The following is a 21248-nucleotide window of genomic DNA, read 5'->3' on the forward strand; positions in this document are numbered from 1 at the left end:
AGAGTATATAGCACTTACTGGACTAATATTTTCCTGAAAGACAGAGCCGTGTTTCTATGTTGCTCAGTACTCCCCTCTGTCTGTCGGTTGTTTGGTTTCGCCCAAACTTGGTTCAGATTTGAGTTCGTAGTCTCTGCTATCTGGGATCGCTCTATTGGAGGAGAAGGACTGCCTGTCCCCTCTCTGCCTTTGCTGTCAATGGCTTTCGGAACATATTTTATTTGAATGTCTGGGACTTTTAAGTAACCAATAATGGATATTCTATGGATATTATGGACCTTACCGGCCGTAATAGCTATTGAAGGTAAGCTAGTGTTTTCATCCCAACGCTTAAAGCCGCATCATCTTACCGGCTTCGAGTTTGAAACAAAGCGCGTGATTTCACGATTTAATTTTCGGACTAAATTTCCATCCTCCTGCCTTCATATGTGTAAATTTTAGTAGTATTGCATTTCTAGTACTTAATTCTAGCAAAGACAGAGTCGGTTCATGCAGAGGGATGGCCGTGGGGCATAAAACATATGTTCCCGCATCTCGCAGGTGCGCTGCGGATGTTATCAAGCGCTAATAGCCTTAATAAAGAGAGGAAACATACAGCCTTTTGTGTTGCACAGGTAGCTCCAGCAGAATATAAAACATGAGATCCCATTCAGGTAAGGCGCATCCGTTTTGTCCGTGGAGGTGTGTCACTGTTAGTTGTCCAACAGTTGGTGACAAAAGCGTAACAAACAAAACAAACGACAAACAAGGACTTCTGCTTAAATTATTTATTTGTTTGTTTTTTTAGGCTGCCGGAAAACAATTACAAACATAAGCATTGAACATCCTGTTGTCAGACTCACAAAAGGGCTCTGCCTGGTCACTATGCAGTCATTTGTACGCAAAGCCTGGCTAAGCAGGAAAGGGTAAGAGTCATCGTGGCTCAGCGCATAATGAAACAGGTTGAATGGTGAAAATAATCCCCGTAATGTGTGTTTACTGTTGTATGTGAGTGATGCTCCAAAGTAAGGTTTCCCCACATATTATGCAGCATAATATACAAGTGCTGCAGCAGAGAAAGACTGTATTAATGTTAGATTCTTTAAACTTAAATAAAAATAAGCAGACCTAAACATCAGGAAACCATGTTTCCTTTTAATTTAAGAATTCCAGTCTTGATTTAAATTGTAATTTTCAGTTGTTTTTGATTTGATGGATTCAGGTTGCTTTGTGACAGGTTAGGAGACTCAGCACTGAAGAATGGAAAGCCCAGTTATTTATTCAGTCTATTTTGAGGATGCTCTCAGAGAACAAATGCATCTTCCTCCTCTGGTCAGTTTAACTAAACCTCATAATTACAGGTGGCGAAAAGAAACTATTTGGAAAGTCAGCTGAATGTTAGAGCAGGATGAAACAACAAGAAAAAGAAAAACATGGAAAAATATTCACATCACTTGTGCATATGTAACAGGATGCCAGATATGTGCAGAAAGTTTGGAGGACGTGCCAGGTTCACTGTAGGACTGGCACAGACTTTGACAGATGTCATGCGTATTTATGCAGACTACTACTGACTGTTCCAGTTTATGGTTTCAATGTAGTTAACATATCCAAGACCTAAAAAAGAGAGATCTCAACAGCTTACATTACATTTCCTATTGGCAGGTTGAACATTTGTTAGCTTTAATTTAATTTTTATTTGATTTTTTTTTTTTTTTCAATTTAAGGTTTCATCAACCTTGTTACTTAGGTAAGTTAGAGATGCAGTGCACTCAGCATTACAAAAATACTGGAAATGATGTGCAACCCGTATTTCATACAATACATACATTGCATTTTTGTTTTTACTTATATATATATTTTTTCTCTTATGAACAATATAAAAACGCTTAGATATGTTCACATTAAAACTGTGCAGATTAAAACTTCATGTCCCAAATTCATTTTTAATAATATATTTATAATATATATATATATATAAATTTACCAGATAGTTATTTTATGTAGACTATATTCAATAAAACAATTTACTGTAAAACTAAATACTGTATTTATGTACGTAATTTTAGGTTTGCTTTTGTTCAATGACTTATTATGAGTGCTTGATTGCTTTCATAATGCTTATTTATTGTTTGATTTTTATCTGCTCTATTCTGTCGATGAGTGAGGGGTAACACAGGATATGACAAATGCCAAAAATAACATCAAATTCACACTACAGAGTGTTCCACTTCCTCTTGTCTTCTCATTTTCTCTAAAAAACAAACATGTCCATGGATACTGTTTCTCTACTTGTAAAATTTAATGTGAAAAATATGTGAAAGTAGACAGCGTGTATTGCCTCAAAAAGCAGTTTGCACGTCCTTCAAACAGCCATTGCTGTGCAATTATGCGATTTCCCCAAGAATGATGCTGTTAATATTTCTTGATAGTACTTACGGTAAATACAACATTCATGTTGCAAGTACCGTTTGGGACTGTGGTACTTCAGTTTTGATGTGGAAACCAGCTAGTCGCATCACAAGCCGAAGCAGCCCCCCCTTCACCGCCACCCTCCATTTTATCCCTTGAATCACCCTAGCTGACTGTCCAATGAAGTTGCAAGAATGGTTTACGTAGGTAAAATAAAGAGTTGAAAAAGAGGTCACTGCAGCTCTAATCCCAAAAAAAAAAAAAAAAAAAGAAAAAGCGCCCCATCCCAGCATGCAACAGAAGAAATCCCTCCAGTGGACCATTTTGACCGGGACACAATTTTTATTTTTTATTTTTTTTCAGTAAACGGGGAAAAACATGTCAAATGCATTTATTTCTCAATAGTCCATGTTGTTTATTTATTGTCTGCTATGTTACACTGTCCCGTGTAATTTCAATATGTGTTGATCGCTAAATCACGTTGTTTTAGTTGGTTTTAGTTGGGTTTTTTTTAAAAAGAAATATTTAAAATAAAAAGAAATATATAAAATGAATTGATGAATGAAATTATAGCGTCTTCTACAGCTTCTACAGCTGAATGCGTAAACATGAAAATACTATTTGTTGTACAGAGAATCAAAGAATCAGGCAAGGGTCACGTTGGCAAGGATTAAAACTGGGGCTGAACTCCAGGCAACCAAATGTGTACCAAGTGATTATTTTGCGAAAAGTATACTGCAAACGATGTTAAAGCTATCGTATCATCTTTTTTCCCCCTCAGCGGCTCATCTCTATTCGCTATGTACTCCCCCGGCTTCAGTTAGTATCACCATGTTAGACAACTACAAATGGCATTCATTCATCAGCTGCAATCAGCCAGTTTTCAAAGGCATTTAATTCACCGCGTGGAATGTGAAACAACTCTAAATTGTTTATTTGTGTTAATGTAAGCTGATGCCATGTCTTATTGGTTTAGTTAACAAGAACAGACGGGCTCTTTTCGGAAATTAATGGACATACTACTGCCTAGGAAATTAGCCTAGCTATGCCAAACATGTCTATGAAAACAGTGTGGATTTATCTCTTCATTAGTTTGGCCATTCATTGTCATCAGTGTTCAGTTGACAGCCACACTAACAACGATGGCGCTCATCTAATTCTGCTGAGTGGAAATTCTCATATTCATACTGAGCCATAAAATTCGAGTTGCCTGTTTTGTTTGTAGGAGATGAAATTTACAAGACAGATAATTTGGCTTTTCCGTTTGGCCCTTTCTGTTGTGGTATTACAGTTTGTGCAGTGCAGCTAGGAGGATTGGTGTTGCTGTGATGCAATAACAACCCCATCTAGACATGTATGCGTGGTGTTCGTGAAGTTAGTTGGAGAATAGATCACACTGATATAACTTTTTTCCTCCTGTTTTTCTTTGAAATATATAAAGGGACAGAAACCACAGTAGAGGATGCTGACGTGGGGCAGAATGACATCACAGCATGGAGTCTTCAAAGAATGTCTTACAGATTTGATTGCATTTCAATATGCACTGGATTCCTTCAGTGCTCTATTGAACACTGGAAGACTCAGTTGAATGTTGGCAAATAGTGGCAAAGTTGATGTTTGAAATGGTTTCCCTTTTTAAATAATTATGCAAAAATGTACTTTTCTGTGTATTACATTTGGATTTTCTATCAGTACCATTTTTCTTCCACAAAATAGGATGACCTGACTCTTCGGGACAGAGTATGACTCTTAATGTTTAGAAAATCCTGCCAAGTTTGCTTAAAAAATGCTTTCATATGTAAATTAAGTGGCTGTTTCTGACCGGAATTATTTTGTAAGGAATCGATGTGTGAGTGTAACATGGAAGCATTATGTCTTGTGGAAGAGTAACAAAAGACTGACGGAGGCGGGTTCTGAAATGGGATTAGATAAAGGTAAAATGAGCGACCGTATACAATCCAGTGTTTTCTCAGTCCACCCAGTGAGCAGATGCAGGGAGCTGGCCTGCACGCCAACCGGCACAGTAGGCTTTCACAAAGAATCTGTCTCTATTCAAGCCTTAATCCATGCTGCCGAGGGCCCAGGCATTGTCACTTTGCATGCAAAATTTCAATTAGTGCTGGTACCAGTTGTTTCACTTGAAGCAGGGTGTCACATTTCAGAGACATCTATGGCTACCTTTAGGGTGAGATTATGGAAGTATTATTACTGATTTGCTTGAGAAATTTTTGTAGTCCTTGCAAAAGGTTACAGTCACTGCAGTGAGCTGCTGTATGTATCAAACCTAGACTTTGGTCACATTTCTGCAAGAGTGAATATACGGAAATCAGTACAGAAACATCTAAAAGTTAAGCAGAAAACCTCCAAACAAGGTTTTTTTTGTTTTGTAAGCTTTTGTTCCAGTTGGCTTTGCAAGCAAAATAGTTGTATGTTGTTCCTGGCTTTAGCTTGTTTTAACCAGTTTAACTTCGAATTCAGTTCAGTGCATGATGGGCTGTTTGAAAGTGTTTCCATGCTTTTGGCTGTTCAGCTCTACTTCTGTGGTTCACTATCTGAAGCCAACTCTTCATTCCTTCTAGTCAATACACATTTTGTCCTCTAGAGGTGATGGTAAACTGACATTTTAGTATTTCATGTGTAAACTGACATGAATTAAAATTAATGGTGCATCCATGATACCACATGCGTGGACTTGGAAAGACTTTTCAAATCTGGGGTACTTTCAGTTCTTGACAACAATACACTTCACTGAAACAGGAAGGTGTAAAGAACGACATGTTTGCCAAACATCTTATTTGTTTACTTTATATGCTCAGAGTATTTTATATCTTATTCTCTATTGCAAAGCACTTTGTGAATTTTGTTCTTGAGAAGTGGTATACAAATAAACTGTACTTAATTTCTGACTTGCTTATACATGATGTATGTGAACAAAAATAATGCTAACTCCTCCTCAAAAAATGTATTTGACAAGCACTATACGTATTATATATATATATATATATATATATATATATATATATATATATATATATATATATATATATATATATATATATATATATATATATATATATCTATATATCAGCTGCTTATACAATGAGTCTCTTATCCTGTGGACAAGGTCCAATTCTCCTGTTATGGACTGTAGCTAGCACTGGTAGCGTTTGTTCTGCTCTTCAGGCTCGGTGAGCTCGGCAAAGCAGCACATAAAGCAGTTCTACACCATTGCCAACTGCAGTCCAAGATGGTGAAGTACCTCTGACTGCATGACAAGATCCTGTCTGGGGATACTGAGGACTGTGGGAAGGAGTGGATCTAGCTTTCAAAAAAAAAAAAAAAAAAAAGGGTATTGTCGTTGTACTCTTTGACAGATTTAAAAAAAAACAACAAAAAAAAAACAAAACTAGGTAGCATCCCTGAAAAATCTATGTGTGGGGAAATGCACATGAAAGCACTGCAGAGTTAATAGTGGAAGTCTTCTTCCTTTAACATACTGGGTAGTACTACATTATACATTAAAAACACAATATGACCTACTTAAGAAAACCCTCACTAGCCGAGCACAAAAGTGTTCTGAGTCTCGCTGCACAAATTCCACATACTGCACCGAGTGACTTTACTTACCGCAGAGATGTAAATGGTATGCTTGAGGTACTCCTTAGGTAAGTCAATAATTTTTATGAACCTGCTGTTTAACAGGCTCTGTATCCAAAACTATCAGGTCCGTTACACTTTTCATATATTTTGAAAAGGAACAGATATCACTTTGTTCTAAATCAGGTCAGACTAGTTTGAGAAGAACAGATATTACTGCTTTTCGATGGTATCTGATAATGGAAATATTTTCAGAGTCAACAGGTGTTTCTAGTTTTTCAGTGTGCTACCCAGCGCGGCCAGTGCTCAACAACTGGAGGGAATTCATTTAAAACTGAATATTTCGCACGCATTTCTCTTTAGCCGTTAGACAATCACAGGAAAAATGAAAAGGTACCAACAAATTCCACATCAGTGAGTTCATATTTACAGACACTTTTATGATTTAAAATGCCCATAACTCTTAGATTAACAATTATTTATTTGCTGTGAGGAAGTTCATCTGTTTGTGCATACATTGTGGTGTTATACATTTATTATTAGATAGAATTTTTATTGCGAACATGCAAATATAACTGAAATAACAAGAGAAAAAACAAAACTTAAAAATCATCAAGTTTTCATGTATATGTCTATGTCTACAGAATATGTGTGTGCTTGAAAATATATTATAAATAGATGCTGGACCTTGAACTAGAAATTTGGATTGATCTGGTTTAATATCTTGCTGTAATCAGTAGAAGAACATTTGAGTACTTGACGCATTTAGGTTGCAGTAAGCATTATCAAATGATCCTTAACATTAATAGAACATAAATGCATGAAATACGGACAGCTGTTTGTTAACAGCAAGTGTCTGTGTGTGTGCATATCGTACATCTGTCATGTATATTCCCTAATCAAGTTTGCAGACACATGCCATAAATTAATTTAGCAACTCTAACTCTTTATTAAATGAGTCATTTGTGGGCATGCTTCAGACCGTGCGACAAAGACTCCATATAGTATTTTATTGCTTAACTGGAAGAGACTTTTTTTGGATAGCTGTGGAAGAAACTTGCTTTACCTCTCTGTAACCTTTCTGATATTTCACACAGGAATCTAGATCAAGGATGTTCTTATAGGCTGCTATCTTAATTAGCACATGTTAATTGGCAATGCGCAGTCTCTTGGTAAGTCATATTTATTAGGGAGCGCCTGATTCATCCCAACCCTTTGGGAATGGAAATCATTAGGGGACAGTGAAATGTGTTTCCAGACATTATTCATAATATGAACCGTGTAAGCACTCACAATCAAAATGGCTCTGCAACATGTAGACCTAATTTTCATTTTTTTACACAAGTCTCAGCTATTATGTGGAATCAGTGAATTTTGTGTCTTTGTCACTCTATAATTCCTCATTTTTTCCAAGCAGTGAAATCGCCGTTTATAACAGAATTTTCTTCAAAGCAAGAATAGAATTAATCAATGCAACCTCTGTTTATGTCACATCCCTAACGCGAACATGGAGTCATGCACGTTAACAATTCGGCACTTAAATTTTTTTTCACCCCAGCAAAGCCAACTACTGAGCTAGGATGAGAGTAGAAAGACAGAAGAAAGCAAAGGCGGAGGGAGAGTACCCTGAGAGAGGTCAGACCTCGTTTCAGAGACCCCCATCCACACACACCCCAGGTACTGTGACACTGCTTTTATGAGTGTGGCTGGAGAACACAAACCCACCGGATTAGTGTCTGTCTCTCAATGTCCCTGGGAGCAGAGCCCATTGGCCGAGACAAAGCGGGGCTGATTGCGTTGTCATCTGCATCACAAAGGGAAGCCTTTTTCACCTGAACCACTGCCTGTGTGTCATGCTATGCATCACTTCTATCGCGAATCTGGGCCCACGTGACATCTGCCTTTTTTTTTTCTATCTCTGCCTCCCCCTCCATTCTATCCTTTCTCTCTGCCCCACACCGTCTGTCCACCACAGTCCATATCAACAACAAGACCCCCTCCCCCATCTCTTCCCAGTAGAAGCCAGCGTTTTAGTCTGTACCAACCCTGCCGTTTTCTGGTTTTGCCGGTAGTTATGTGCTTAATGCAGTATGCAACAGCTCCTCTCGCTACAAAGACCCACTAACACATTTGTTGTCTATCTCCCACTGGGTCTGGCTGGCTAGCTGGATCTTAGATTGGTCAGCATGCATATATATGAAACCAAATCCCAGCTTCATAATATCAGACCTTAATGGGTCTAGCAGTCTCATTCAGACAGACACCCCAGCTGAGGTGCAGATGTGTTTTATCTGATTAGTGTGCTGGGAAAACAGGCTCTGTTCTTCTGTAACTGATGACCTGCCTTGCGTCGCTGACCTAACCGGCTCCAACAGCCACAACAGAAACAGATCAAGCTTCTGTTTTCAGTTCAACTTCTTAAGCCTGTGTACATAATAAGTACATGCCTAAGCCTTATTTTGACTTTTTTCAAAACAAGTATTTACATGTTTCATCACTATCAAATTACTTTTCAAAGTTACCATCTTCCTTTCATATTTTATGACCTGAATTGGCACTTTTGCTCCTGCAATAAACATATTTGGAAGTGATATAAATAGAACAGAAATATCCCGAGCACAGGATTATGAGATAAATGCTTTTTAAAAACAAAAAAAACAAAAAACCTTTCTATTTAAGATGCTTTATGAATAAATTCAATAGTTTAAACTGGGTGTAACATCTGAAAAACAGATGGAGGGAAGGGAACCAAAATGACTTTTTGTGTCCTCAAGTGTGATAGTTGGTTTTCTTTTCACAAGTAATTGCATTAGCTCAGAGAATAGGGAATTAACACAAGGCAATTAACTGATTTGGCCTTTGGCTGTGACTTGTCTGGTTTTAGAGAGCTGGAGTATTTTCATAGATTAATTTGGAAATTGCATTCAGTCAATTGCAGAAACCCTGGAACTGGATATAATTAATCAAAATAAATACATTTAACACTGACGAGTGGAGACAGACAGTATCCATTCTGGTAACATTTGGTTACCTTTGATAAAACTGAAGAAAATGAGCTTTCTGGGGGGGTGAGGGCTGTCAAAGGCACACATTATGACGACGGCACGGTAAATGCACTTCTTCGTGCTTAACTGCCTGTAGTCTAATTACAGAACTATGGTATGCCTGAATGGCTGTTTGTTAACAGTAAATTTATAATTATGATTTTAACTTTTAGCTGGAGACTATGATTATTTTGCAGTGGTACTATTGATGTCCACATACACCATATTTAATACAGTTAACCCTGTGACACTTAACATTACATGCTTATCTGAGTGGTGGGTAGTAAAAGAGGTCTGTTCACTTATCTGTGCAATTAAATCTTTCAACTCTCATAAGCACTAAATTCTGCAATTTTTGACTTAATGAAAATTGAATACTTTGAGAGCTGATATGGGCAGTTTTCATTTTATCAGGGTACACCTGCCTAGCAACAACTGTGTTTTGACAGATCCTACCAATCATTTAGTTTATACTGTTTGGGCTCTTTGTAAAATTCAACAAATTTTTGTCTTTTTCAAAACTGTAATTTAGCTTCATTTTTATTAATGAGATTTATGTTTCTAGCCCATTCTCAGCGGATCAAGAGGTCAAGATAATAAAAACACGAATTAATTTGCAGCAGATATCTAGCAACTGATTGGCAGAATATGTTTCTTTAAAAAAAAAATGTATTTCTATTATTCATTCTTTGAGCATCAGTGGTGAGTTTGTTGTCTGGAGTTAGCTGAAGGGCACAAATGATTTATGTGATATTATTGATGGTGATGTGTGTCTCCCTAGTGAAACAGAGCTCAACCCAGTTACAGCCATACAATAGATTTCAGGTTACTGTGGAGTGACACGTGGCCCACACAGTGAACATGGTTTTGCTGTTAGGCCTTTTCTTCAAACAATAGTGTAATTGGGACAGACGAAAGCTAGACTTTTTCCACTTGCTGGGGTTTTTTTTGTGTTTGTTTTGTTTTTGTTTTTTTTGTTGTTGTTTTTTGTTTTGCCTTGACCTCATGCCATCAGTCCAAAACCAACTACTTCTCCAAAATCAATAACCCAGACTCAGCAAAGATTAAACTCCTATGATTTTGTTTATGGAGTCTTATCAATTGACACTTAATTATAGTCAATTCATATTCAGCAAAGCCCATGATAAACGTTCCATTCGAGCAGAGAAGGCTTACCTGAATTTACATAATCACTTGTCTGAAATGGATCTAGTGGAGGGGAGCAATCAGCAGCATCTGCCTCACTCACACTTGTAAGAGCTCCTGTTATTGCAATACCATCTTCCCCCCTCTTCTTCCAGCTAACAATTCATTCTTATTATATGCTAATTTCAAACCTGTTAAAGATTTCCAGCAGGAAATACTATCTGCAAACCATATGGCCACAGTTCTGAAGAGCTGCCAAAGAAAGACCGATACATGTCTTTTGGGGTCAATAAAACCATGTCTGGATTCTCAATACAGCCATGAGGTAACGTGGCCTACCAAACGGGAGCCAGGTATACAAGGAGATGGTGAAATGATGACTGTTTTCCATGCCTTTCAGTGGCAGGAGCCCTTTGGGTACAAATCACAATGGATCATTTGGGAGGGCAGCTGGAATATCCATAGAGGATCTCAGGAGACCTACTGTGCCTGTGAAATCAATACAGAGGTCCAGCTGAGACCATTAAATGAAATGAATGTCACACGATAGGGTTAAATACATAGAATATTATTATTCATAGAGTCCAAATAGGTTTTTCATCTGCAAATAGTACAAGAAGGCACAGGCATCAATAAGGACACCTCATATATGCATTGCACAGTCCACCTTTTCCCACCTGTTTTCTAAGATACATAGAGATGCAGTGTGGTCACGTTACATAAATGTAGTATTTATTTTATGTAAAGTTGACTTTTATGTAGTTTCTCTAAAGATGAAATATAGCAGCAGATAACAGTTGTCAGCACTCAGGTAGCACTAGGGCTGCTCAATTAATCAAATTTTAATCACGATTCCGATTCTGGGCTTTCAACAATCATTAAAAATGACTGAGCCGATTATTAGCCCCTCCATCGTGCTTTACTCTCGCGCTGCTCCATGTGGCAAATCGAGCCCACCTCTTTGCATTTCGAACACACATCACAACAATTAAGAGGACCCGAGGGAAGCTCGGAAAGCTAAGCAGAAGTTATTTAGAGAGGAGAGTGACTGCCGTTGGTTGAAAAGAGAGGTAAAAAAAAACTTCAATGGTGTGTAAACATTATGGGTTCGCGGAGTCAGACGTGGATCAAGTAGACCTAGTGTATAAACTTTGCTACAGTGTCATAGCTGCACCACAGAGCAACACTGCAAAGTTCACTAAACATAGATGTTTACATTTTTCATTTATTTTTTATATTGCAAACATTTGCACTGTTATCAGTATTTGCACACTATTTTATATTATTTTTTAAAGTCATTATCCAATACATTGTTATTGTTAACCCTTTACATCCCTGTAGAACCGGAACCGCGTAAGCTAGCGCAATAATTTGTTTTGCATATGAAACCGGAGGACTTGTCTTATGCCATCAGCTTGTCCTCGGTCACGGTTTCCTTCCACATAAAGCTTTGCAAAAACGGCATAGAAAGCGCTTGCAGGAACAAAAACATAATATTCCAGAAACGCGCTTTGCCGATCCGATCAGATGTTCGTAACACTTCCCACATTGAAACAGACGTCAACTCGAACTATCACATGTCCGCCATTTCCTGTCCGAAACCGGAAGTGATGTCATTTTCGTGGAAAATGTAGTTTTTTACTTGTAGGCCTTAAAAGCCTATACTGGTGTTTTTATAAGTCATGTTTGACTCTATACTTTTCTGAATAGTTTCTGGGATGCTTAGAACTCGAATTGCACTGCTGGAAATATTTTATTTTGATGCACCTGCTGTTTTCTTTGCAAATTTGCATCATAGGATTGTTTTTTGTTTTTCCTGCAGTATATAAAAATTGCTGTATCTCCAAATTAAAACTATGAAGACACTCAAAATAAATTTCCTGTGGTGGGAAACTATTTTTTGCAACTTTTTTGTATTTAAAGTTTTGAGGGATAAGCCTCTTAAATTTCCCCAAGTAGAAATATATGTAAAAACAAAAACGATTTTCAATTTTTTTGTAGTTTATTGCACTTTTTTGCAATTAATGTAATTACTATGGACTTAATGCAGACATATTATTAAAACATGGGCTATAACAGTTGTATTGATGTATATCAACTTGAAATGCTCCCAGAAATGGCACTACAGCATGTAAAAAAAAAAATATATATAAGCTCTGGCGGACTTGGTTCTATGGTAGGTCTTAAAGGGTTAAATAAATATCGTCAAATAATCGAGATCTCAATTTCAGTGAAAATAATCGTGATTATCATTTTTGCCATAATCGAGCAGCCTTAGGTAGCACTGTCGTATAAACTCAAACCACCATCAGCTATGGGTTTGTCATTTTCTGTCTCTCCTTTAGCACACATCTCCTAATCTGGAATAAAACAGTTTCAAATATATGATGTAATTTCCCTGATTAAAATACTCTTGAAATATAAAACTGACCTTATTAATGTTTGTGATTAATCCATCAATTGCTGTTTAATAACACATACAGATGTAAATAAATATGGGTATTAAATACTTGTACTGAGAGGTTCTAATGTAGAGTGAATAGTTAGCAGTAAAGCTCCTAGCATGGTCTAAGTGTTTTTCCACTGCACTGCACAATAATGTATGTTGTTTACCTGGACCCCTGATGAAGCTGTATTGGTATGCACAGTGCATTTCTAATAACTAAACAACAGGAGCAACTCTGGCTCAGCAATGGAAGATATGTAATAGGAGGCAAAAGGAACTGTTTAGTTTGCATCACAACAGAGGCTGATTTCAGAAAGTAAAAATATGTGGGAGTTAAGATTCAGGTAGATGCTCCAGCAGAACACAAAGAGACTTATACTAACAGTCTCTCTGTCTCTAGCACACTTGAGTTGAGATGCCGGTGTCAGGCTTAAGAGGAGACCATTACAGTTGGTTGTGGTCAGACGTGATACTAAGCAGGACTCTGCAGTGTGGTTCAGCATGGGTAACACCGGCTGTGCGCCTGTACTAGAAATGTATGTTATCATGGATTGAGTTGGCAGGGAATGCTGAGAAAGCAACTTAGACTAATAGGAAACCCTCTTAAGTATTTATTCTTTCTTTTGCTATTGTTTGCCTAAGCCATTACCTTACTAATAATTTGTGTTGGAACTAATTCTGTTTTTCAGTTCATCTGTATGATGAGCAGTACCATCTGTGTTTAACCCATGTCTGCTTTTTGAAGCAGTCATTTCGTAGAATAAAACGGGCATTTAAAAGAACAAAGTATTTAAAATTTCTTTATATCTTTAGATATACTAAACATGTGAATCATTTCCTGCATGGTTTCATTATCAGTTGATTTAGTCATCAATCTGGGTGAAACCATGCAATAAATGATTCCTAAAGGACATAAAGTAACAGTTACATTTGTGGCATGGGTGGCTCAGCAGGGAAGGAACCCCCGAATTGGCTACAGTTACTCCCATGCTGTGCGTATGGTAACACCTCAGACTGATTACACCTCTTCTGAGCACTTTCCAAGCTGCTCTCCTTTACAAATGGTTTGACACTTTGTAGTGGTCAGGCAGGCACCATGTATGCATGTAGTGTCTGTGTAAGTTGACTGAGCTGCTGTAAGGAACCCTGCCTGTTTGAGGTACTGAAAAGGCATGTTTGGGATTAGTGGTCTGTCCTCATCTGTGTGACACTTGAGGGGTGTGAGTCTGGGGGTTACACTGCTCGCTGAGAATGCCTCGGTGTTGAGTGACTGACTAAATTGAGTTGGACCTCACTACTTTCATTCTACAGAGAGGTAGCCTCTTACAGTCGCATATTCACAATCTCATAAACACATTTACGCACATTGCCAGCAAGCACAAACACATAAATTTTATTCCAAATTGGTGACAGGAGCCATTTTTGCTGCCAATTAAGAGCAATACAAGAAAAACAATCATTTAAATCCTTGGGCAGGTTAAATTCAACAGTTTTTAACATGAAGAGAACAGTGGTTGTTGTTTTGAGTTTGCCTCATTTTTTGCCTCATTTAGCAAAATGTAAAGGCTTTAGGTCGTTTTACTGTGTGATTTAACTTTTTTGTGCCTGCCATAAGAACCTGTAAAACAGCATATTATGCAAAAACAGGTTTTCCTTTGATCTCGGTGCCTACAGTAATATGTCCCATTTTTGAGAAACAGAAATTGAGACCCGTAATAGTGTTTAGTGGTTTTCTTCTGCACAGACAGATTTTTGGCTTGAGCAGTACTAATCTCTATTTCACAGATACTAGCATGCTCATTTTCTCTCTCTCTCCTTTCTCTTTCTTGCTTTCTCTCTTACACACACACACACACACACACACACACAGACACACGCGTGCGCGCACACAAACAAACAAACAAATGTATGAACATTTTTTTTCTCTGAATTATTTCAAACTCAACACCTGCAGGGTTGGCCTGTGAGGCTTTTTTTTTTTTTTTTCTTTGACATTAACATGAATATCAGAGGCCTGAAGCTGGATTACTCAGGAGGAGGTGTGAACACAAGGTTTTGGGGTAAATATACTAGCCCTTCAGCTAGTGTTTTGTCATGTCCTTTTACTCTTGCATGTCCTATCACAGTGTAGCATATGCTGTCTCTGGAAGAAAAAGTAATCACCTTTTGCTGTTTACATTTGCTGTTGATTCCAGCTCATGTTAAAGCCTGAAGGATGTGTCTTGAAGAACCTTAAGTTTCCTTGTGCTTAGTGCAGACTGCAAGTGGCAGCTTCTTGATGATCTTGTTTTAACTCAAGGTTAAAATTTCTGTTAATAACATAAGTCCTGTGCTGAAAATGGCACTCGAGCTAAGCTGGGAGTTTTGCAATATCCATGATATTAAATCGCAGCACAGATGACAAAGCATCTAGCAACAAAATCATAAAGTTGGAAATGTCACCGTGGGACCTAGCAACCAAAACTCAAAGAATAGGAGTTATTATTAGATTATATTTCTTTTGTCATCATGAGAAATGCAACATGACAAACCCAATCCATTTTTTTAAAAGGAGTATTAAGAGGATCACAAACTTCAATAAACTTTGCTGTTTTGAAAAGGCAGTGTCCCTGAACTTCATCCACCATTCAAATGTGTAGCATCAAGTAAGCTTAATGAAACATGGATTTAAAGTTACATGATACTAAGTGCTGAGAAAAATCTATTGCCTTAGGAGATTAAATGTTTTCACCACTGAGTATCTGCAAACACTACAGCACATATGACTTATTGTTGTAGATGCAAACTCATTAATCGTGCACTTTTTGTCTTTCATTCATTCTCTAACAAAAAGTAACCTTTGTATGTTTAAGTCAAGCCATACATTTAAAAAATTGGTCACTTTTCAAAGGAAAGCGGTCATTGTGAAGGTTTTAAGCTTTTCATTGTGGGAAGGCTATGGGACAAAGAAAACAGAGCACATAATCCTCCAGCTGACACAAGTGTGCTGAACTCCTTACACTTCTTATACACTCAGGTAGGTGGAGGGCACTTAATGGCTTGCGCTCACAGCTTTTATTTCAGAAAACATTTGCTGCCATCTTCATTTCCTTTGTCCTGCGCCCAGCCTGTTCCGTTAAAAAAAACAAAAAACAAAAAAACGGCTTGTCTTGCTATTCTTTTTGTGACCAGCTTCCACCTGTCACCCCAATGCTAATGTGAAACATTAATAGCCTGGGAGCCCAAACAGAAACGCACCACTTCGTAGAAATACATTACCTGTCATCCTGTCTCTGGATTAGGACCTCACCAGTGTCAAGTGATTTAAGGGCCTTTTTTAAGGTTGTCAGGAGGGACATAATTGTGCCTGCGGCTATAAAGAAACATATGTGCCTCCTTTTTTTTTTTCTTTTTTTTTTAAAGGCGTCAGACAAGCGGCACCAGATGTGTGTGTTGAATAGTGTTGTTTTCTTTTTTTTCTCACTTGAGCGTGTGTCTGTCTGCTGTGTACAGCTGCGATGCGGAAGAGCTAAGTCAGTTTCACAGGGAGTGAGGAGGAGGTGAGAACCAGCAGGTCTAATTGAAGCAGTTAATGGGCTGTCTGAAACCATCATTCTACCTGACACTGCACGTGGAGAAGCTCTTCATCACTGAATTGAATCTGATGAAAAAGCTCTTATACGAAAATAAGCTATTGGGGCGGACAGGGGATTTTTAACGATGTAATGATATTTGCTTTATGGATATTGTCAAACTTGAGTCTTTTGCAGCAGATGTGCAATATTTAGAGATTTGTTCTTTCTTCACCCTTTGAAACATCCACTGCTGAAAACTTTTTCTTTTTATCTCCATTCACACAACTTTCCATCGAAACAAAATGTCTACTTTAATTACCTGTTTTATCTTTAAAATTAAGTGTTCTTCTAAACAAAATCTGCTTGGACATGATTTAATTAGCCTTGTTTCTGTTATCTAGTGGTATATTCCTGGCAAACAAAAACTGGCTGCTTTTTTTTTTTTTTTTCGCATTGGATTTTTTTTTTTCAAAAGAAATAGACTAGCTTTGGACACCAGATGAAAGATGTAAATTTTCCTGTCACACTGGAACACACGTTTATGCGTTTTCACTGAAAACTGCTAAATATGGGGATAACTAACTTATATTTTTGCTGTTTTCCCATCCTTAGTTGGTCCCAGACGTTTTCTAACCACATCCCGCCAAAGCCCCATTCCTCTCTGGCTGCATGGCTTTAGTCCCAGGACAGTCCTTCTTCCCAGCTCTATCGCTGTTCCTCCCACTGTAGCCACAGCCCAGATCCCTGCTAAATTCTAAATTCCCCCCAAAAAACAAAAACAAAAAACATACTTGATGGGAAGAAGACTTTATACACTGTGCACACACTGAAACATTGCAGGACAAGATATTTCAGTAGAAAACTGTGGTGATGGTGTTGAGCAACTCCTACACGAGTGCAGGGGGTGCTATGACTTTCTAAGGGCCATCTCAGTTGAAATGTGATAGAAAGCACTCTTTGTTCATTTAACCCAAATGGTTTGTCTAGCCATGTTGTTGCCACTGACTTTTTTCTATGTGTAGGAGTGCAAGTGTAGGAGTGGATGGGGAGCCTTGAACAGGTGGGTTTGTAGGTTGGTTATATTTAACATCCCTGACAAAGTGAATTGCTCCTTTGGGATGTACGCTGGAGGAGGTGCAAGGTTGTGTCAGAGGCAAAGTGTGGTTGGGTTTAGTGAACAGACATCCATTATATCAAGGCTCTGCAGCTGCATCACATAAGTTCTCAAAAACCATGGCTGGCGCTGTCTTGGAGGTCCACAGGGAAATTGGCTGTGTGCAAATCATGCCTAAATATATAACAAATGGACTTGAGATGAGATGCACATGACATATGAAATATATTGCTATGGGATGGATAGCAAAGGTTAAAAAAAAAAAAAAAAAAAAAAGTAAAAAAAATATGAAAGATTTGTTTTAGTTTAGAACATAGTTTAGAACAACAATATCAAAAGTATGTAAAGAATTAACATCTATTACATTTTAGGAAGCTCCAATCCAATTTTATTTATAAAGCACTTACCCAGCACAGGACCAAGGTGCTGTACAGAAAATAAGTTAAAAACAATAGAATAATAGAAAACAGCAAAAATAAATAAATAAAACACATAATACATAAAAAATACAACAGCCCTATAATAAAAAAAATAAAAAAATAAAAAAGATAAAACTGCATAGAATCAACTAAAAACGACTAAAATAAAACTAAAACTAAAAACCAACACCTCACATGGTGTCAGGAGTCATTTAAAAACAGGTCGGGAAGAAGCCTGTCTAATCTCTAAAGGGAGATTGTTCATATAATATGACGTGTTTCAGAGGTGTGTAATGGAGTTGGCTTACCTTTGCTTGAAACCACAATCTAGCATCCAGTCTGGCTTCAGTAACACGAGAGCAAGATGAAGTCAAAACGTCCAGAGATTGTATCGTTCGTTTATATAGTCTAGGATTTATTATCTGTTATACGGAGGGAGAGGCCATCAATGAACTACACAGTAAATACAGCAGTAACTGAAGCTCTTGGAAAGCGGCCTTTTGAAGAGCAGCATTGACAGAGGAGCTAGCCAGCTACAGTTTGTTTTAGTCTTTTACCTTTTTGTTACCTTTTGATCTTGCTTTAATTATAATAGTTGGGTTCATATGTATATGGACAACAATGACACAATTAGTGTAATTTCTGCTTCATTCACTGGCTCTGTTGATTTGCGGCATCAGCTCAAAGGGTTTAACAAATGTATTACATTCACTTTTTAAGAATTAAAGCCATTTCTATACACAACCTCTCCATTTTCAGAGCTCAATTGTTTTTAGGCAAACTAATATTTATTTTAGTGGACTGGAGGCTTGGCCTCTGCTGTAAGATCGATTGATTAATTAAAGCCAATTAGGCTGAGAAACAAAAGTAGCACCGCTTAGGATCCAAAGTGCTTGCTGTGTAATATAGTCTTTTTTTAATTTAATTTAATTTGTATGTAGTGCACCCTTAATGTAAAGTAATAACTTAAGATAAAGTCATGTACCTTTTTTGCAGCATGTTGATCTATTTTTGGAGAAAATAATATGGACAATAGGGAACAGAATGATACACTCTTAAAACGCATTACTGAAATTTTGTTTTTCTTCACAAAAAGTCAGATGGATAGGAAGAGCAAATGATGATTAAATAATCTTAATAATAATAGTAATCTTTATACTGAGCCCAAGGCTTTGTTTTAACCTCTACATTCAGGTTTGAGATGATACAGCAGAAGATCTGAGCTCTTGTTTTGTGGAGTGCTCTTAAAGCTAACAGGCTTTTTTTTTTCTGTATTGTTTTTTTATTTGGCAGACTTGTGGCAGTGTTTTGATTCAGCCAAAAAGCCTCTTACAAAGTGCATGAATGAATTGTCAGTGTGTTAATTCATATAATCTCAACAGCAAGTGCTACATTAAAGGAGACGATCTCATTTTAAATGATCTGCTTTTATTTTTGTACTTGTATCTATATCTATCATAAAACAATTGACATTGTGCTTGCCAAAAGGGTGTTACATTTATCTATTGAACATCGTCTTGGCTGAAATAAATGTAACAGTCTTTTCTTACAGCCATGGTAAAGCTTTGTGGTGACATTTGACGGGGAATAGCTAGACGGTATTTCAAGAGGCCAGAACTTTCCAAATAAACTAAAGTTTAGTTTCTGAAAGTATGCAGTTTAATCATTGTGTATGTTGAAATGCTAAATGTTATGAACAGCAGTTTTTTTTTAATCTTATATTTTCCTTTTTATAATAATTCTCAATAATATTTTAGCTTTCTTTTCTAATTTGGTAATGTCACGCTTTGGGGAAAAAAAAAAAAGCAAGTTCAGTATTTCATTGAAAAGTGGAATAAAAAAACATTTTGTTTATAAATGTTATGTATTTTATGTCTTTCCTTAGCTCCTGCTAATTTGCATAGTGAGAAAGTCAATGAAAATGTAGACTGGCAAATATGGTATTTTTAAAAATATTTTTATTCGGTCATATGGCAGTGATGGCACCGATGATGTCCCTTATTGCTGTCTTGTGCTTGCGAGTGGCTTTACAGCCCCTTGGCCGATGCCAACAGGAGTTTACACGGCTGAGTAAGAGTGGGATTTGATTTTCATGGAAGACCATCTGCACAGAGAATCTTGATGCTCGTGCGAGCAGCATATGCTTTGGAATTTGGATAACAGGGCTGGTAAACATGCTCGTTCCCTGAGTGAATTATACTGTCAGGCCACACTTCATGTTGTCCTCCCTCTTGGTGGGGGCTGTCTGACAGTATGGGGTTAAGTCTCAAAGCCCACCTTTCTTTCTTAAATCATATTCTCTCACATTCACTGAGCTGCTCCATCAGTAGACCATGAGTCATTAGTTCCTTTTAGCTCCCCGGCCAGTGGACTCGAGCTGATTGCATATGCCTGACTCAGGTCTAAGATTGCTGAGGGACTTACTGCAAACAATAATCACATATTTTTGTTGGACTGCATGATCCTGGATTCACTGCAACCAACGGCTTTTTCCTTGTCAGCAGAAGAATTTAATGTGGTGATTATTGAAGCCAGCCTTGGCAGGATGTAGCCCCAGCAATTTATTACACAGGCATGATGGAGTTTGGTACAAGAACTGAAGGGAGGAAAGTCATACCTAATCTCCTCATTAAGATTGCAGAAGTCAGCATATAATTTCTGTCACTGTTGTACATGTGTGCTCCCCTTTTCACCAAATGGCAGCCAGCATTAGAAGATGAGCTCACTTATGTTAAGGTATTGGTCATTTCTGGAAACGGAAAGAAGATGTGGTTGTGCATATTTTGTCATGATCAGCACATTATCTGCTTTTTGGGAGTCAAGTAGATAATTTATGTGTATTATACAGCTAAGCAATTTTATGGATTTAGGATCTTCACTGGAGGATATGTGTCAGACTTAAGATATGTTTATTATAGCAAACAGTAAAGTAGCAGTAGCAGGTCAGAGGGTGAAAAGAAACTGTGGGGGATCTGACTTGGTTTTGAGCCCTTGAGGACTGGCGAGACTATATTATTAAGTTGTCTTGTAATGCCTCCATTTGTTGTTGACCTCCGTTTTATTTGTAGTTGGACAGATAATACTGAAGCCTCAGAGGAGGGCATAGAGCTATTTCTTCTCAGTGTTTTTTTTATTTTTATATAATACAGTAAGTGACATGTCTGCTTGGGTTAACATAAGGAACCTAGCCCCATGTTTTTCCAGTGCTTAGCTGCTTTCATGTCAACTATAAGCAGACCAGCAGGGGATTTGGCCAGCTCCGCTTAATCATTTCCTTCAATCATGCACTTCTTGGAACATATAGCTATGCTTAAACTAAGATGTTTATGATCTCTGTATGAAATCTAATCTACAGATTACTGCAGAGATTTGACCTATAAGCCACAGAAGGGCATGCTATTTTTTTCCTGTGTAAGCAGAGATGTTGACTCTGTTGTAGTGATTTTCATAAAATGTTCAGAGATGACAAAGAGTCTTTAAGGGCTGCACCCTGACTTTTATTGTTCTAGACGGCTCATCAAGTAGCTATTCAGCCCA

General features: G+C 37.6%; 1 protein-coding gene across 3 annotated transcripts in view; it reads left to right on the forward strand.

Annotated features, from left to right (window-relative positions):
* The first annotated feature begins 124 nt into the window (after window positions 1–124).
* Window positions 125–21248, forward strand: part of ephb2b (eph receptor B2b) — a 121522-nt gene continuing 100398 nt past the window's right edge. For all 3 annotated transcript variants that reach the window (XM_026167135.1, XM_026167138.1, XM_026167137.1), the window contains exon 1: window positions 125–304. In XM_026167135.1, the coding sequence (XP_026022920.1) occupies window positions 253–304 (52 nt within the window). In that variant the 5' untranslated portion in view covers window positions 125–252. The remainder of the gene's footprint in view (window positions 305–21248) is intronic.

Source organism: Astatotilapia calliptera, chromosome 5 (genome assembly GCF_900246225.1).
Source record: "Astatotilapia calliptera chromosome 5, fAstCal1.2, whole genome shotgun sequence".
Lineage (NCBI taxonomy): Eukaryota > Metazoa > Chordata > Actinopteri > Cichliformes > Cichlidae > Astatotilapia > Astatotilapia calliptera.